This window comes from Hemicordylus capensis, chromosome 3, assembly GCF_027244095.1.
Source record: "Hemicordylus capensis ecotype Gifberg chromosome 3, rHemCap1.1.pri, whole genome shotgun sequence".
NCBI classification, from domain to species: Eukaryota; Metazoa; Chordata; class Lepidosauria; order Squamata; family Cordylidae; genus Hemicordylus; species Hemicordylus capensis.
Genome location: NC_069659.1, coordinates 114,235,336 through 114,253,881, shown reverse-complemented (window position 1 = coordinate 114,253,881; position 18,546 = coordinate 114,235,336). Strand labels below are relative to the sequence as shown.

General features: G+C 46.5%; 1 protein-coding gene across 8 annotated transcripts in view; it reads right to left on the bottom strand.

The window, feature by feature from the left end:
* Positions 1–285: 285 nt before the first annotated feature.
* Positions 286–18,546, bottom strand: part of PHKA2 (phosphorylase kinase regulatory subunit alpha 2) — a 92,791-nt gene continuing 74,530 nt past the window's right edge. For 7 of the 8 annotated variants that reach the window (XM_053304606.1, XM_053304605.1, XM_053304607.1 and 4 more), the window contains 4 exons: positions 18,204–18,377; positions 15,379–15,432; positions 5,131–5,331; positions 286–2,207 (listed from right to left, as the gene is read on the bottom strand). In XM_053304606.1, the coding sequence (XP_053160581.1) occupies positions 2,034–2,207; positions 5,131–5,331; positions 15,379–15,432; positions 18,204–18,377 (603 nt within the window). In that variant the 3' untranslated portion in view covers positions 286–2,033. The remainder of the gene's footprint in view (positions 2,208–5,130; positions 5,332–15,378; positions 15,433–18,203; positions 18,378–18,546) is intronic. The other variant, XM_053304609.1, reaches the window with a different exon arrangement.

Below are 18,546 nucleotides of genomic sequence, written 5' to 3'. Positions count from 1 at the left end.
GTGGTAGTGGTTTCATACAACCATATGACCCCTTTGTTAGATAGGAGGGGGCCAGCACTGGCACATTCAGAAACAAGTCAGCACAAGACAAGAAGGGATGAACCAACAATGGCTGCCCACTGCAAAAGCTCACTTTATCGGATGTACTACTTTTTAACATGCAGGAATTTTTTGCTGTGGGGGAGCATTCAGACAGGTAGTTTGGCAAACTGCATTCTGGAATAGTGGGCATCTGGAAGACCCTTATCATGTACTTTTGTATAAATATTTGAACCAGTTGAAACATACATTAGAGAGAGCTTTTAATCAGTTTCAAGTCAACTTTTGGAATCCTCTCCTATGAAGGCATGAAACCCATTTTTGAGACCATGTTGCAGATGAAAAGATTTCTACACAGTGTAGAAATTAGCATGAAACCAGTGCACATCTTCATGTCCATTTATCTTACAAGCAGCTTTAAAGAAACAACAAAGAATACATGTGTTGTACAAATGGCCATGAATTCCCAGGCAGTCATGTCCATACATAATATGCAGTGTAAAAAATGTGAATGTGTTGTATTGTTAGTAGAGCTGTCACCCAAGTCAGACAATTAAATCTGCATTAATTTGCATAAGAGAAAACCAATAATTCTGCATTTAAAAAGGCTATGCTCTGTGTATAGATAATGCTCAGCTGCATCACTGCAGGCATCTAAGAAAAGGTATTTCCTAATCTTCCTTACACAGAAGGAGAATGCTTCATTTAAGAGGGTACTTGCCATTTGCAGTTTTTACAAGTACTTGAATTCTTTCTTTCACTCACTCACACACAACTGCTGACTGATTAATTGAGGCATAGTTTATTAACATGATTGTGACTGGATTAATCTAACAGATGAACAAAATGTTGCAGTCCTAATTATGAAGAATTATTTAAAATAATACCAACCGATGCTTTGCACAGGTATTTCCTGTTAATTCTTGCCCAGAAGTGCATTCTATGAAGGGATTTTGCAAGGTATAAACCCTGGATGTTACTAATTTAGAAGTCTGAAATTATTTGGCTGACATACTGTGCAATATTATGTGCATATTGCAATGTAACACTTACACAGCTGTACAAGGGTGCTGTTGTGCTAATATCAAGAATTGTGCAACACAGTTGTGCAACGGACAGCCATTATTTTAGTGGTGGTCAGTTGTGCAACCACGTTAGTAAGAATTGTGCAATTGGCACAAACAGCACTCTTTTTTGTACAACTGCATGAACAATAAGTTGCAAGTACTGTGCAGTATGTCAGCCACTGTTCCCTATTCCTTACTCCAGTTTGTTTCCATGGTAGAAATAACCCTTGCAATGAAAGATTTTCAGCTAAATTGACGTAGTTCAGCTATCACAACGGATTGAATGGCGCTCCTCCTCAAGGCTGATGTGAGGGGTGAATTATATTCCATTTGTTTATTACAAAATGTTTTGCTATCATATGAACATAATGCTAAGCTTAAATTAAACAATGCTGTGCAACCTAAATAGACTATATATGCAGATTGGTACTAAAGAGACACTATCCTCTCATGCATGTAAGAATGCCCAGAAGTTTTGCACCTTTACACAGTGTTTAACATCATGTACCCAAATCTGTACATCCGGATTTATATTTACTGGTCAGAGCATCGTCCACAAAACCTTGCACACTGCCTATAGGTCCACATTCTCTTTAAATGGTCATATGGAGCAGAGTGTTGAGGTAGAAGTATAAGCCTTATTCAGAAATTATGCTGAACATGTATACAGATGTTTGCACGCTCGTACGTGGTTTTGTGTGAATAACTGTACCTGCATTCATTTTAAAAGTAAAAGTGCAGGCTCTTCAAACACATCCTATTCTACATAATGAGTGACTAACTGCACCTGCGTACACTCTTCATACAAATTTCAAACATAATGCGTGAATAGAGCTATAGACTAATCAAGGGGGAAGGTTCCAGAGAAGGTAGCATGAGATAAAGAGCTTTCAATTTTAAAAGATTCTTTCTTGTACTTTAGACAGTTCATTGCATCAGGCAGCCTGTGCTTGGGAGAAACTCTTGTAGGTAACCTGCCACTGCTTTTGTTAGGTAAGTCATGGTTCCATAAGCACCACTCGGGGCACTGTCATAGAAGAAATAGCAGATCCCTGTGGCAAGGTCTCGTTCCAAGAAGCCATCAGCTGTTCCAAGGGATTTCTGGAAGGAAGCAGACGAGTGGAGGTTCAAAGCTAGTTCAAACACAATGCAATGCTCAGGAAAGCCAAACAACCAGAGGCATGGTCTCACAGAATCCAGCATAATGGCCCAGATCCAGTTAGTCCTCACCCAGCAAACAGATACTGGGGCCATACATACGTAGGCATGTTAGAAAACTGGCAATCCTTTCCTTGCCACTCAACATCAGATCAGCATCCTTTCCAATTATTTGAGCTGACCAGTCACAGGTAGTGAGGCACTTCTCTAGGTGAAGCTACTGGCAGCTGTTGCATGGCAACTAAGCAGGATGGGGGAAAGGAATTTCCTTCCCACTGAAAGGAGCTACTGTATAGCTCAGTAGCAGAGCACCTGTTTTGCATGCAGAAGGTTTGAGGTTCAATCTGACATCTTCCAGATGGGATGTGGAAGAGCCCTGCCTCAAACCCTCGAGAGTCACTGCAAGTCAGAGTAGACAGTACTGAGCTAGATGGGCCAAGGGTCTGTCTCAGTATAAGGCAGCTTCTTACATTCATGTATACAGCTTTCACCCTTGCCTCCAAGCACTGGGATCCAGTGTTCCCCCTAACAGGAATTCCCAGATGTAGTTGACTACAACTCCTAGCATCCCCAGCTGCAATGTCTTTTGGCTGGGGATTATCAGAGTTGTAGTCTACAACATCTGGGAATCCCTCTTAGAGGGAACACTGCTGGGATCTGGCAGTGGAGGGTGGAAGTACTTCAGTTAGCATTGTACAGGTGGCTGGATAGTCCTATATCAGCAGTACATATTGGTATACAGTATATATACTGCTAATATAATCGGGGAGTAGCTAATCAGCAATCCTGAATTTGCATGATGCTGATCCCGGTGTCCTCTGCTGCTTAAAGGCAGAAGTGGGAATTCCCCTACCTTCAACTGCCATGCAGCTGCCACTGGTAGCATGCCTGGAGAACTGCCTCACCAGCCCACTAGTCAGGTCTATGCATGAACACATATTTAGATCAGCCTCGCTTTGCGAGTGCTTATGATACCACATGGCATCACTGTGCCTTTGTATAAAAGCACGTTGTACAACATCAAGGCTCTTGACCAAAGGGCTCTGGCAACCAGACGACTCCCTGTGCTACTGAAACCATGTATGTAACTGAATTAGTTTCAGGCAGTTATCAAGGCAGTTATCCAGTATTCTTGCACATCTCCCAGGCTGCTGTCCAAAAGGAGATGCTTTAGTTTCAACACCGTATGTTTGCCATCTGCCACAGCCTGACAGAGCCCTGCTGAATCAAAGGACCTCATGAACCAATGATGCTTCTTCCACTTTGTAGTATAAGCACATAAGGTATTCTCTTGATTAGTCTGACTTATCTGTTAGGTTTGGACCAGGAGGGGGTAACTTTCTACCTTAATTAATTCTTAGATTGCACTGTATTTACCTGAATCCAATAACAGGTTTTTTTCCAAGTTCTTTGACATCAGAAATTAGGTGGTTGTCTTAAATTCTTAGTGCTCTTCTTTGGGGGTAAATACCAGTACAACCTATATTTTACCTCTATATTTTAAGGGGATCCACCTTAAATTCAGACCCATCTTCTATTTGGGTAAACACAGTAAACACTTTTGGGACAGGAAATCATCTGCTATTTTGTTTTGTTATATGAACTGCTTTGAGAAATATACTATTTTCAAAAGTGCTGAAATTTGCGACTCTCGTGGATGGGAACTGCAGGCAAGTGGGTGGTACTGGCAGACTCAGAGTGACCTGCAGATGTGTTGGTGTTCAAAAAATCCAAAGAAAAACCCACTAAGAGGACACCCACAACACGCCCCTGCCAACTGCCTTCATATTAGTCAATGGGACAGAACATTCTAGAGCTCCGGCAGTTAACAGCCAAGCAGGTGGGTGGAAGTAATGAAACTATGGGTGGTTCAGGGGGGCAGAAGGAGGACTTGAACAAAGAGAGAAGGGAATTTATCAGCTTGAAGGAAATTTCTTCAAGGTAGGGCTTTGAAAGGAAGCTGGGGCCGAGGACCTGTTTCTCCCTTTCCTGCTGCTGCCACAAATACACAAAGAATATTTTTTTTTAAAGTTGCACATGAAATTAGAGCAGGAACTCCTCTCTTTTTTGCTAACCTTTGTTTTTTCACCATGCTCAGCCACAAGTAACACTTGCACACCAGGAATACACAGCAACATTTTGTTTCAAGTCCATTCTTGTATAACAACAATTCTTACTTGCTTGCCTACCTACTAGCCCCTGCCCGCCTCACTGCTATGCACTGCTCGCCTTTGCTTAAGTCTCTGTTTATCCTTACCACTTGGAACTGATGCACTGTTCTGCCCCAATGGGCTTAATTCTGCCACAACTAGCTGGATTTGTGGCACAGTTCTACCAGCCAACCCAACTACAGATACAAAGCTGAAGTAGCCAAAACTTGTAGTAGAGGAGTAGATAAGCTTTTTCTAGGAAGCAAGACCAGAAGCCAGCTGCTTCTTTCTCTCTTCCTAGGGACTAGCAGCTTAAGCCAATCTATAGGTTCAGATGGAAGTCTCAACTAAGTGAATGGGATTTAAGTGCTGATTTAAGTGTTTCAACCCAGTTGTTTTCAGTGGTCTACATAGCAGTTGTAATCTTACATTACAATGATGCAATATTACTGAATGCGTCCTGTTTGTGTGGTGGCTGCATGCACATTGTGATGACTGCACACTTGTCTATCTCTCTGCACATAAACGTACTGAGAGGCCATAACCAATCACACACAGGAAAAATAGACAAATGTGCACTCATCAAATGTAATGATACACACATGATCTGCTCCCACATGAAGCCCATGTTTGCTTATGGGGCAACTATGTTATAGCCCAAAGGTTAGTTCAATAGACCTCCTTAGACAACAGACCACACAATGGAACACTCATACCTGTTCCTGGAGAAAGAGATCGTTTGCTATGTGCACAATCCGATCCACGTGAATTATGCCTCCAATGCTGTTCACCTCGATTTCCGATAACAGCGCAACGACAAGGATGGCCTCCACTAGCAGTTGCCTGTATTCAGGCTGGGGTACATGGTTCAGTACTGATTCCACATGGACAGCAAACTTGATTTCACAAGGTGTCATCTGTGAGATTAGTTAGGTTGTTGCCAAAAAGGGAAAACAAGAAACAGACAAGTGTGAGAGCAGTCCAAGTTCTGTAAGGATACCTATAACATCACACACGGTGAAAGCAACGGGACCCTTTGCAGTCTAAGTTAAAAGCTGCATTTAAATCAGTGGCTGGGGTGCAGGGAGCTTCCTAAAGAAATTAAGTTAAAATCCATGAAACGCTGTCAAGTGTCACTCCACGGCTGTGTATTCGGATGCCTTGGCCTAGAAGTCCAGGCAGTAGGCATTCCAGCAGGCACACTGTGGTCCAGCCACCCAGAGCATCCGACTTCCTGCTCCAGAAACAGGCAGCTATCCAAGAATGTTCCCTGTGTTGTGTATGTGTATCGCTCAGCGGTTAGAATAACCATGGGAGCCAACCCCTCCTTGGAAAGGCGGTCCTCAAAGGGGATGGTGATTCATACAGCACATTCCCGGCTCAGACTGAACAGCTGTCACAAGGGGACATTACTTCTGAGGGCCTTAAAACCCTGATGGGTTTGAAGCCACCCAGTGTCACCCTGGCAGTGTGGGAGCCTTCCTGCACTACCAGGGTAATGTGAGAAGCCTTGGCACTGTCAAATGGGGAGTTCCTAACCAGCATAATTCTTCCCAGAAACTGGAGCACTGCTGAAACAATTCACATGGCAGTGTGGACACTGGCCAGGGCGTCACATGTTACACTGGCAACATAGGAAGGAGCTGTGCTGATGCAGCCCTCACAACACAGGTATAGCTTAAGAAAGAGGTTGGGAAGGACTGCCAACAATTCTCCAAGAGGCCAAAAAGAGGGAAAGGGCTGCAATCAGACTGTAGGATTCATGTTGTATTTACATAGAGCAAAATAAAAGCTCAAAGCAGAATATGATAGAGAATTTTCTCTGTAAAAAAAAAATAACGTCACAACCAGTGGCTGCCAGGAGACGGGTTCCTCCAAAGAGCAATCTCAGCATTGCAAGCAAAGCCAAGCAACCTAATTTTTCACTGGCAACAATGTTCAGATGTCACACAGAATCATTTAGCCTCAAGAGATCTTGTGCTTATTAAGTTTGATTCCTATTAAGCAACAAAATTGGATATTGCCAAGTTCTGACAGGCCTGTTAAAAGGATTTGAGTGTTTCTAAATCTCTCCTGATAGTGAGAGTAATTCATCATCCCCACATAAATTACATTATAAAGACAGAAAAGATGCCAGAGCACATTTTCTTTTCTAGCAGTAAGAATTTTTTTTAAGTCCAAAGGTGTACACACGAACTCTGCTTCCATTTCTTCTTATTGGCTCAAGGAGAAAGTGACATCACATACTTCTTCCAGTAATCTTGTGCTGTCCTTATGTTCATTGCCACAGAAAACTGCTATCACCCCACACTTAAGGTGAATTATCAAATTCATTAAGGTGAATTATCAAATTCATTTGCATTATCCTCATGACATGGGAATTGCTGAGGCATGCTCCACCTTGGACTATGAACATATCCTAAGACTCAGTCTTGCACAGTTCCACAAGAAGCCCAGGTCTGCACAAGGACTATATCATCGAGAAATATAGTGTAGTGCACATACTGCACAACACTATATATCTGCAGAGTGAAGTGTTCCTTTGGGCAAGCACATTGGTGGCCATGACTCCTGCAGAGAACTGAAACATATCCAGAAATGAATCTGTCAAAATGGCTGCCGATAATGAAATCTTCTGAAGATTATCCTTCACCACTTTGGGGATGTCCCTGTCCACAGGCATTAGTCTTTCTGTCAGCAGGGTACACTGCTCTAGAAAGCAAGAAGTTCAACACTGATGTCCTCAAGCCTCCCGAGCTTGTTTAAACCTCATGTTTAGAGCTGCTTCGAAGTGCTTATCTGAATGCTGTTTTGGAAAGTCCTCACTGTCTGAAGATATTACTGATGCAGGAGTTTGTCATTGCAATGTGCACTAAAGAAGTCTCAAATCATGCCATGACTCCCAGAATAAAGTATAACAGTAGCTGGACAGGTAATTGGCTTCTCTAACCCAGGATTAGTTCTTTCAGCTTTGGCCACCTTATCAAACCTGGAAATGGTAGACAGACAGACATTGAAGGAAGGATGCCTTGGCACCCTTGGGGTGATTATTGCCAGTCATCTTCCTCCAAGTTTGAGGATTCCTGGGATCTTGGGCAGCAATCTAGGGAAGAATTCTGACAAGAAAAGTCATGCCAGATGCCTGTCTCCTTCCCTCCTGGTTCTGGAAAGGAGAGGTGTGGAAGAACATGAATTGCCATGGGCTGCGGAGCTCTGGTGCAGCTGCTTGGAGCTATTCCCAGCTATGAAGAAGTGGAGGAAGTGGCAGAAATGCATGGCAAATTTCAAGCAAGGTGAGGAAAGGGAAATAACAAGGAATGTGAAGGGTAGGGTGGGACTGACTAACCCAGGGGTTCTCAATGTGTGGGTCCCCAGATGTAATTGGACTTCAACTCCCATAATTCCCAACCAAAGGCCAATGGGGCTGGGGATGATGGGAGTTGAAGTCCAATAACATCTGGGGACCCACACGTTGAGAAAGCCTGGACTAACCCATTGCTTGGTTTTTAGAAACAGTTTGAGTTTTAAATGGTGTCACCAAGTTTAGTCCATCTCCGATTGCAAACCAAGCAGAGCTGGTCAAAGAGTCCTGGGGAAGCCCTCCTCCTGAGTGAGGCTTGCATGCTGTCCCTGCCTGCAACCACAAGGAGGTGCTCACATCAGAAGTAACAACTGCCCAACCCCAGTGCTGCTGGAAAAAGTTTTCATCATCTTGTTTCCCTAGAACACTGAGCAACCACGTGGTTCCAAGGCTCTGCAAGTTAACAATGGCTTTTCCGTTTTCCATGTGACAAAAATGCGAAAAATAAATCTTGCCTCTAAAACTAGAATGCCCCATTAAGCTGTAATTATGAATACTTGGCAAGTGTGGAGCTGTTAACACACTCAGTGCCTATTGCTAATAATAGATCTTGCCCCTTTTTATTGTACTCATGAAACGGCACATACATGAAAATGAATGCCAAAGGGCTATTTGATACCATGCCACAAAAACAGAACCCCACTGGTAACAAGGTAACAAGTCTTTCTCTTTAAAACAACAACAACAAACGCTTCATGTAAGAAATCCTACCGTAACAGAAACTAACATGCAAGGGGCATTATTCTCAGCCCATAATAAATGTAAGCAAGGTTTAGCATTTGCTGCAGTAACACCTTCTACATCAAATTGTTTGTCAGAATAAAAATCTGTAACAACAAAGCTTAAGAACGCTAAGAAAGTCATGTAATGCCTTTTAATCAACTGATATTTATTGGTCAAATACAATGCAAGCTTTTTTAAACCTTAAAAGGTGCAATAATATGCAAAATGAGCTGCAGAGTAAATTGGCTTAGCTTTGAAATTCAAAACCTAAGAAGTCAATAAGAAATGTCTGGTCATTAAGTGTACCCTAAGGCAGCAACCCTATGCATACCTATGTGGGAAGAAGTATTCTGAAGTAAACACAAGTAGGAGTGGACTGTAAGTTTCAAATAATTTTTATTCACTTCATTATTTTCTATCCGAAGAAGAGTATTGCAAAAATGGAGCACTGCTGTTCACTTACCGTGAAGGCTCCTTCTGGTTGATGTTGCCAGGGACACCTCTGGGTTATCCTTTCTCACTAGCTCCAAGGCAGGACAGATTTGATTGGTTAGAGACGTTTCAGCCATGCCTCCTTGGTGCTAGGAGGATAACCCCTCCCAGTTCTTGCTGTCCGAGAAAAGGTACTGGTACACGCCAAAGGAAAGACTGGATAATCAAAGAAACATGCGAAAAAACAACACAACTGGAGCTAAACATACTGGTATACTCTGCGAAACTCTAAGGGAGGCCTGAGAAGGAAGAACACCCCCCTCATCAGGAGGCCAGGAGCGCCAAACTGGGCGGGTCGCGGTGTCCCTGGCAACATCAACCAGAAGGAGCCTTCACGGTAAGTGAACACCAATGCTCCATTCTCGGTTGATAGGTTGCTAGGGACACCTCTGGGACATACCACAGCTTGTCCAACGCAGAGGGCGGGTGCACTCCTGGCCTACGCCCAAGGGAGGACCTGCTGAAGCACCCTTCTACCAAAAGAGGCCTGAAGATCGGCGTGGGACTCGATCTTGTAGTGTCTGGTAAACGTAGAGGGGGAGGCCCAAGTGGCAGCTCTGCAAATGTCCTGGACTGGTGCATTAGTTGAAAAGGCTGCTGAGGTGGCTGCCACCCTGGTGGAGTGTGCCGAGATGCCAGCAGGCTGAGGTAAGCGTTGTGTCTCATACGCCAGCGAGATGCATGCCCTTATCCATCGTGCGATAGTAGGCGCTGATACGGGGGAACCCATTGATCTCGGATGGAAGGAGACGAACATTTTGTCCGTATTTCGAAACGAGGCGGTGCGTGCGATATACTTTTTGAGACATCGCCGGACATGCAGGTTGTGCCAAAGTTTCTCCCGCTCGTGAGCCGGTCGTGGACAGAATGACGGGAGGAAAACATCTTGTGACTGATGAAAAACCGAGGCTACCTTTGGCCTAAAGAAGGGGTCCGGGATTAGCCTTACTGCGTCTTTGGAGAAGATGCAGAACGAACGATGAATGGATAAGGCTCTCAGTTCTGAAATTCGCCGTGCTGAAGTAATTGCCACCAAGAAGGCGAGCTTAAAGGATAGCAAGCGTAGGGGGATGCTAGCAAGGGGCTCAAATGGAGGCTTCTGAAGGGCTTTTAGGACAACATGCAGATCCCACGATGGAAAACGGTGCACTGTCGGAGTAGATAGCAGTGTTGCACCCCGAAGAAAACGTCTCAGGTGTGGGTAAGTTTGCCGGGGACTGGAGCGGTTGTCTGAGATTAGACCGACCAGAGATGCCGCTTGTCGTTTTAGAGTGTTGGGGCGAAGGCCTTTGTCCAAGCCCTCCTGAAGGAATAGCAGGAGGTGGCGAAGAGTAGCGCTGCCTCTAGGAACGGAGTGTCGAGCTGACCACCTCAGGAAGGCTTTCCAGGTGCACTGATAGATGCGGTTGGTGGAGGACCTGCGGGATGCCAGCATAGAGATGACTTTTTTGGAGTAGCCGAATTGCCTTAAGGCTCGCCGCTCAGTCTCCATGTGGCAAGCCTTAACCATCCGGGGTCCTGATGAGGGACTGGCCCCTGAGAGAGCAGGTCGGGCCGGACCGGGAGTTCCCATGGAGGTTGGATGGATAGGTGTAGCAGCTCTGGGAACCAGGGGCGGCGAGGCCAAAAGGGAGCGATTAGAATGACTTGGGCCCGCACGAGACGTATCCTCCTCAGGACCCTGGAAATCAGAGGTGTTGGTGGGTAAGCGTATAGAAGGCCCGGGGGCCAGTCCGTTGACAGCACATCCGTTGCCATTGCTCCCTGGCAGGGGAACCTGGTCACGAAGAGAGGCAGTTGGGCATTCAGCGGGGAGGCAAACAGGTCGACTATCGGCGACCCCATTCTGTCTACTATTTGCTGGAACACGACTGGGTGGAACGACCACTCCCCTGGTTGCATGTCCTCCCTGCTCAGCCAGTCTGCTAGGACGTTCAAGTCTCCCCATACATGGTGAGCTGTCAGGGATTCTAGCTCTTTCTCCGCCCAGGAGAGAAAAAGAACCGCTTCCTGGTGAAGGGAGGAGGAGCGGGTGCCCCCTTGCCAATTTACATGCGCCTTGGCCGTGGTGTTGTCGGTCTTCACCAGTACATGGCGCTGCAAGATTGTGGAGTGGAAGGAGAGTAGGGCCAACCGGATGGCACGAAGCTCTCTCCAGTTGATGCTGTGGTTTCTCTCTGTGGCTGACCAAATGCCTTGAGCTGTCAAGCTGAGGCAGTGGGCGCCCCAACCCCTGTCGCTGGCGTCCGTGGTCACAATGATCTTGGGAGGGTCCAGGAACCCTTTTCCTTGGAGGAGGTGATCCGGTGAAAGCCACCAATGAAGGGCTGTCCGGACAGGTGGGGGCAACTTCACCTTCAGTTTGCGCCTCCGAGCGATGGCCTGTTGGTGGGGAATGAGGAACCACTGAAGCGGGCGGAAGTGGAGTCTGGCCCATGCAACTACTTCTATGGTAGCGACCATCAGACCCAGGAGTCTTGCTAGAGAGAGTAGCCAAGGGGATGGAGACTGTAAGGCATTCTGTACCTCCCCTGTTAGGATTGTAAATCGCTCTTGTGGAAGGAAGAGACGATCTTGCTCCGTGTAGATGAGTACCCCCAGGTGGAGGAGCTGACGAGACGGGGATAGCTGGCTTTTTTCGCGGTTGATTACAAAGCCGTGCCGTTCTAACTCTGAGGGTCAACGAGATGTGTTGTTGGGCCTCTAGGTGGGAGCGCGAGTGAAGAAACAAGTCGTCGAGGTACGCCATGAGCTGAACCGCTCGAAGTCTCAGCAGGGCCACCAGCGGGGCTAGGACCTTGGTGAAGACTCTGGGCGCAGATGAGAGGCCGAAGGGTAGCGCCGTGTATTGGTAATGTAGGCCCGCATACTTGAATCATAGAAACTTCCTGCTCTCCTGGTGAATAGGGATGTGCAGGTATGCTTCTTTTAGATCCACAGAGGCAAGTAGATCCTGGTGATGTAGGGCCTCCGAGATGGAGCGAAGAGTGTCCATGCGGAAGCGTTCTCGCCGGACCCACTTGTTGACGTATTTTAGGTCCAGAACTGCACGTCGGGAGCCGTCTTTTTTGGGGACGGTGAATAAAACAGAATAGACGCCTCTCCCCTCCTGAGAAGTTGGAATCGGTTCTATGGCTCCAATGTTGAGGAGCTGGGAGATTGCTTGAGCCATCTCTGAGTGCTTGATAGCCGACCGAGACCGAGGGGTCGGAAGGAAGCGGGGAGGGGGGGAATGCATCCGTTTCTATTTTGGATGACCTGGAGAACCCAGTTGGATGACCTGGAGAACCCAGTTGTCTCTTACGGAGGACTCCCAGGCGGGGAGGAAGCAACCCAGGGGGCCTTCCAGGGAGCCCTGGGGCGTGTCATTGGGCTGGCTTTTGCTTAGATGTAGAGGGCTGGGGTTTGAAAGATTGCCTACTCCGGTATGGAGTACGTTGGCGACCCCAGGAACCGCGCTGTTGTTTGAAATCTCTATCTCTGCCCCTGAAAGGGCGTGGGCCCCGAAAGGGCTGCCACTGGGAAAAGGACCTTTTGAATGTGCGGTCGGGTTTGCGTGCCACTGAAGGCATGGTTTTACGTTTATCATGAGATTCAACTAGAACGTCCCTAAGGGCAGCGTCCCCAAAGAGCTTGGTTGCGTCGTAGGGAACCGCAGTTAGGTTGCTCTTTGAGGTGTTGTCAACCTGCCAATTCTTTAGCCACAGGTGCCGGCACCCCAGCACTGAAGCGGCGGCAACTCTAGAGGAAAATCTTACAGAGTCCAGTGTGGCATCAGCTATGAAAGCCTGAGCCTTCTGGACTTTAACCAGCTGTTGCCTCAGCTTGACTGGGTCAGATGGGGTATCGTTAAGGAGATCATCTATCCATAAGAGAGACGCTCTTGCAGCCATAGAGGCTGCAGTGGCCGCTCTGGTAGATAGGGAAGAGTTGTCGTGCGTTCTTTTGAAAGCAACCTCAGCCTTTTTATTGGCTGGATCCTTTAGGGTCACCTCACCATCCCGGGGTACCAATGAATTGGAGACCAGCTGGGCGATGGGAGCATCTGCGCACGGCGTCTTAAGGAGATCAGATGGAGCCTGCTTGTAAGAATAAAAACGGTTATGGACATAGGTTTTCTATTGGCTGCTGGGAGGAGCCACTCCTGCTTGACCACCTTTGTGAATAGATCAGGGAGGAGTAGGAGAATGTCCTTAGGTTTAGTTCTAGGAAAAACTGCTTCTCCCTTATCAGAAGCGGAAGCATCAGCGGGGGTAGTTTGATAAAGACCTATGGTTTTCAGAATACGAGTCATTAATGGGTTAAAATCCTCCGCCACAAACAGTCTCTGAGACACTGGGACTGCCTCATTGTCCTCCCCGCCAGACCATTCCCCTTCCTCCCTGTCTATAGGGTCGGGGTCCTGTGGAAGCCCTCCCAGGTTAGAGAGGTCAATCTCTACATCAGAGTCCAAGACCACTGGCCGGGAAAGGTTTACTGGCCTAGGATTGACTGGAGTGGGATCCCCCGACTCGTGCTCTGAAACCTCCGAAGAATGATGGGAGGGAAGGGCACGTTTCTCTGGCCTCTGAACCTTCTTAGGTCTTAAGTGCTTTGTCTTTTCCCTAGCCTTTTTAGGCGGTGGGCTATCTTCAGAGGAGGAGGAAGTGCTCTCCGAGGAGGAGGACGCTCTCCTCCGCTTTTTAGATTTTTTCTTTCCCTTTTTCGCAGGCTTTAGTTGAGAGACAGTATTTATGATAGCATTTTGGAACCACGCTTGCCATTCTGGTGGCACAGTTTGAGGAATAGCCATCTGGATTACAGGGGCTGCAGTAACAGGGGCAGCCGAGGTGGTAGAGGGGCCCAGGTTTACAGCAACAGAGTCTGAGGACTCTCCCAAAATCGCACCAGCAGAGGGCTCCAAACACAGTACCTCTGTAGAATGCTGCCCAGGGATATCCAAAATGGCCACTGTTCCTTCTTTTCGCGCCATTCCTGCCTTTTCCAGGGCCCTCTCCCGCTCGTGTCTCAGTCCGATCTCCCGAATCTCCAGGGAGGTGGGAGGCGGGTTGGGGCAGGGAGCTCTGCAAAAATGCTGCAGCGAGGTGTCCACTCGTGCCTGGGTAGCCCGCCTGGCCGCTGCAGTGTGTGTCTCACGGCCCGGGGGCGGGAGATCAGCGGGTGGGCGAGAGGCGATCGGCGCGGGCAGCTCCGAGGTGGCCGTCGCTGGTAGCGTAGCCGTTGTTAAGCTAGAAGCTGCTGCTTCGATCGTTGGCTGTGGAGGGGAGCGGTCTGGAGAGGAGAGCGCTGACTCCGAAGCTACCGGCAGGGCACACGAGGAATAGGGCGTTGGCGGGTATTCAGCCTCCCGGGCGGGCGATAAAGGAGCCACAGGGAGAGTAAAACCAAGAGGCTTTGAGAGACCAGGTCCAAAAAGCCGCTGGCGAGACCCCCACGGGACCAAAACTATCCTTCCCCTACGCTCAGACTCCATACAAGGGAGCGCGGGGGAGGAATGGGGGGGGACAAACTAACAGACAAACAGACTCCTCTTTTTTTGTTTTTATAAGGTGGACACGAAGAGGAATATGGTAGAGAAAAAACACACACGGGTAAATAACTCACAAGGAAGACCAACACTAGATGAAGAGAAAGAAGAAAGCACGTCTGCCTGGAGCTGAGCGAGGACAGAAAGAACTGGGAGGGGTTATCCTCCTAGCACCAAGGAGGCGTGGCCGAAACGTCTCTAACCAATCAAATCTGTCCTGCCTTGGAGCTAGTGAGAAAGGATAACCCAGAGGTGTCCCTGGCAACCTATCAACCAAGAAGCTTGTATTTTACAGGCTCAATAAATAAATACAGGCTCAAAAGCTTGTATTTTACTCATCAGCTTTGCCCAAGCAAAAAGAATCATTTTGTTCACTCTGTATTTACTACAGCTAATGACAAAATGCTGTCCTTCTGGGGTATTTAATTCTCTACCACTTAGATAGCAACAATTCTAATGGTTAATATCTCAAAACCCAGAAGTCTGTAGTTCAAGCATGCCCGGAAACTATTACTGCCTTTCCCCCTAATTCAAAATTAGTGGGCTTTGGGTAACTTGGTAACAATTGAAATGCAGTCTGTACATGCTCAGAGCCACTGTCTTCTTTGTTACATTCTACAATCAGAGCTCCAGCATGAAATCCAGTTCCTGGAGCTTAGCAGACATAACTAGCCCTGCCTCAAACTAAGCCAGGAATCCCTTACTGCAGGGGTTCCCAGCCTGGGATTCCCAGATGTTGCTGGACTACAACTTCCATCATCCCCAGCCACAAGTCTTTCCAGATACAGATCAACAAAATCTAGAAACAAAAAGCTGGGAATCCTGCCTTGGGGAAAGCCAAATCTTTTCTTCAAATCTTACCTCTCTTGTCGTTGAAGAAGGAAGGACATAACCATCAATGGACAGACCGTGACACTGTAACAAGGACATTACAAGATCAAACACACGCTATATAGACGAAGGAACTGAATCAAAATTTCAATGAATTAATTATGGAAATTTGGTGGGAGGGCTACTTGGTTTACACAGGTTCCTCTAGAATTCCTGTTTTATGATATATGACAGATTTTTAAATTAAGAACTCTAACACTATTTTAGCATACCTGCCAAAGAAAAGGTAATCAAGCAAGAACAAAAAGATTGGATAACAATCTCCCAGAACACATCAATCATGAGTAGAGAAAAATATGCATGAAATAAAAGCAAAAAAAGTTGAAGTCGGCAGCAACCCGGTTACAAACATGCAGTGCTATTTAGAAAAATGTGAGGGAGAGTCACCAACTCAGAAGCATTTTTATGGTCTGGGAAAATCACAATGTCACACTGTGTACTGACTCTGCACAAGTAAAGCTCCAAGTGAGAAAGGCCTTCATGAACTCTCCATGGTGAGGATGGCCAGCTGCCAGTCCACTGGCCACATGTGGCCCCTGACAAAAATGTAATAGTGGACATGTGTTTGCCAAGCACTATCCGTGATGAGTCAGGCCTAAGCTCTTGTTGGAGTTGGGCCCAAGTTATAGTGAGTTAGGCAGGGGCTGAGGGCACACAGGTTTGCAATTACAAACCCTTCCATTCCAAACTGGCCCTATCCAACCCCAGCACATCATCCCTCCAGTGGCTGTTGCTGGCTTCTGCCTTATGTTTCCTTTTAGATTGTGAGCCCTTTGGGGACAGGGGACCATATTATTTATGTATTACTTATTTTCTTATATAAACCACTTTGAGAACTTTGGTTGAACAGCAGTATATAAATATTCGAAGTAGTAGAAGTAGTAGTAAACTAACATAGGAAGCTGTCTCATATGGACAATTGGTCCATCTAGCTCAGTATTGTATACACTGACTGGCACTGGCTCTCCAAGGTGTCAGTTTCCCCCAGTCCTACCTGGAGATGCCAGAGACTGAATCTGGGACCTTCTGCAGGCATTATGAATATTCAAATAGTCACAATTACTCTGTTTGCCTTTTCTTGTTTATAGACACAATGTTGGAGATGCAGTTTCAGTGCATCAACCTTTTGCACCAACTATCCTAATGACTAATAGGGGCATCGGGAGTAGAGGTAGTTAGTGAGGGTCTCCTTACCTGTCCCTGATTTGCTTCTACTCTATGACTCCTCAGGTACTTCCTGTAGAGAGTCAGTCCACTTCCTTTCCTCTTGAAGAGTAGATGGAAATATCTCTCTCTCCTCACCTCTCCTTTAGACAGGGCTAGGCCTTTACGATCTAGAATGTACTTCACCAATAAACCTATTTAGTTTAGGTTGTACTGCAATCTCCATGCGTGTTCTTTAGATGACTGCAGCAACAAAACTGTGCACTCTATTCTGTAAATGAAGTGGGTAGTTTCCCTTGTTGGCACTTTGAAAGAGAACTGCAAAATCCAACAGTTAAGCACAATAAGTCTCCACTGTTTCAGCCTACTGGAATCAATGCAATTGAACATTACTTTTTTTGTGTGTGTGTGCTGGATTGAGCCCCCAGGGTGCTTTCCCACATGGCCACAGTGCTTGTATAATTACTGAAATGGCATGCCTAGGCGAAGGCTGGAAGGTTCTGAACAGGTGAGGAATCCTCACTGGATCACCTCCACTGGTGTGACTGTAGCAATCACTTGAATATTTCAGCCAAAGGGGAAAACACTTCTTACATGGCTCAGTGTGCATGTGAAGGAGGCTTAAAGTAGCAAAGGAAGGCTTGTGAACTTGTGTGAGCAATGCCTGGTGAAATCTTAGAGGCAAGAAAAGAGAAACATGAGATGCTGCACAGGATTTATGAAGTTCAAGTGGGGCTTCAGTGCCCTGCAATAGCATGCAGCTACCAGAAGCAGGATACTACAGCAAGCAAACCAATAAAAAGAATACAATTTTGTGCCAACAAAGCTGAATTCTGTGATGTGTATATATTATTAAAATCAACATAAAGTTCTTATGTAGCACAAAGTATACATCCTGACTATAATCTTTGGTCTGCAGTGAAGGCTCTTCTAAGTGGCCTTCAACTCACTTCCATCCCTGCAGTTCTATATGGCCTCCAGTGACACATTTAGGATTTCAAGATGAAAATCGATGCCCTAGTCCCACAAGCTGTAGCACACTTGAAAGGTGCTGCACATGAACAACTGGGGGAAGGTGTCAGGTACACAATGACAGCATATATGGAGAGGAGAGCTGGTCTTGTGGTAGCAAGCATGACTTGTCCCCATAGCTAAGCAGGGTCTGCCCTGGTTGCATCTGAATGGGAGACTTGATGTGTGAGCACTGCAAGATATTCCCCTCAGGGGATGGAGCTGCTCTGGGAAGAGCAGAAGGTTTCAAGTTCCCTCCCTGGCTTCTCCAAGATAGGGCTGAGAGAGATTCCTGCCTGCAACCTTGGAGAAGCCGCTGCCAGTCTGTGTAGACAATACTGAGCTAGATAGACCAATGGTCTGACTCAGTATATGGCAGTTTCCTATGTTCCTATATATGAGCACCATGATCTATACTTTTGACAGGCCTTCAGCATACATTGGTGCTCTCCCTCTATGAACTCCAGGATGACCGCCATGTTGCACAACCTTTGTGCAGTGCAATCTATGTTGTGTGCCTGCCTGCCTAACCAAGTCAGCTATAATCCAGAACAACATAATTCACCTTAAATGCCACCCCCATCAGACAATGTACTGCATTTTCACAGCCATTAATTTACCTTTTGAAGGATCTTCCATACTTTTTGATAGAAGCCGACGGGCACTCTGTTAATGGCACCATCAAGCCGCCTCCTACGAAGCCATTGCCCTTGTCGATCACCCCAGCTTATACTGTGTCCACCAAACCCTGTAGGGGATGAAGTACTGGTGGGAGAAGATGGACTACTACATCTCTGAAGGGGAAAAGGAGGACAAATTATTTTTAAAAAAATCCACAGTAAGTTATTATTTTTATTTTACATTTATATCCCACTATTTCCTTGGAGGAGCTGAGAGAAGTGTAGATGGTCATCTTTATCCTCACAATAACCCTGTGAGGTAGGTTAGGCTGAGAGATACATG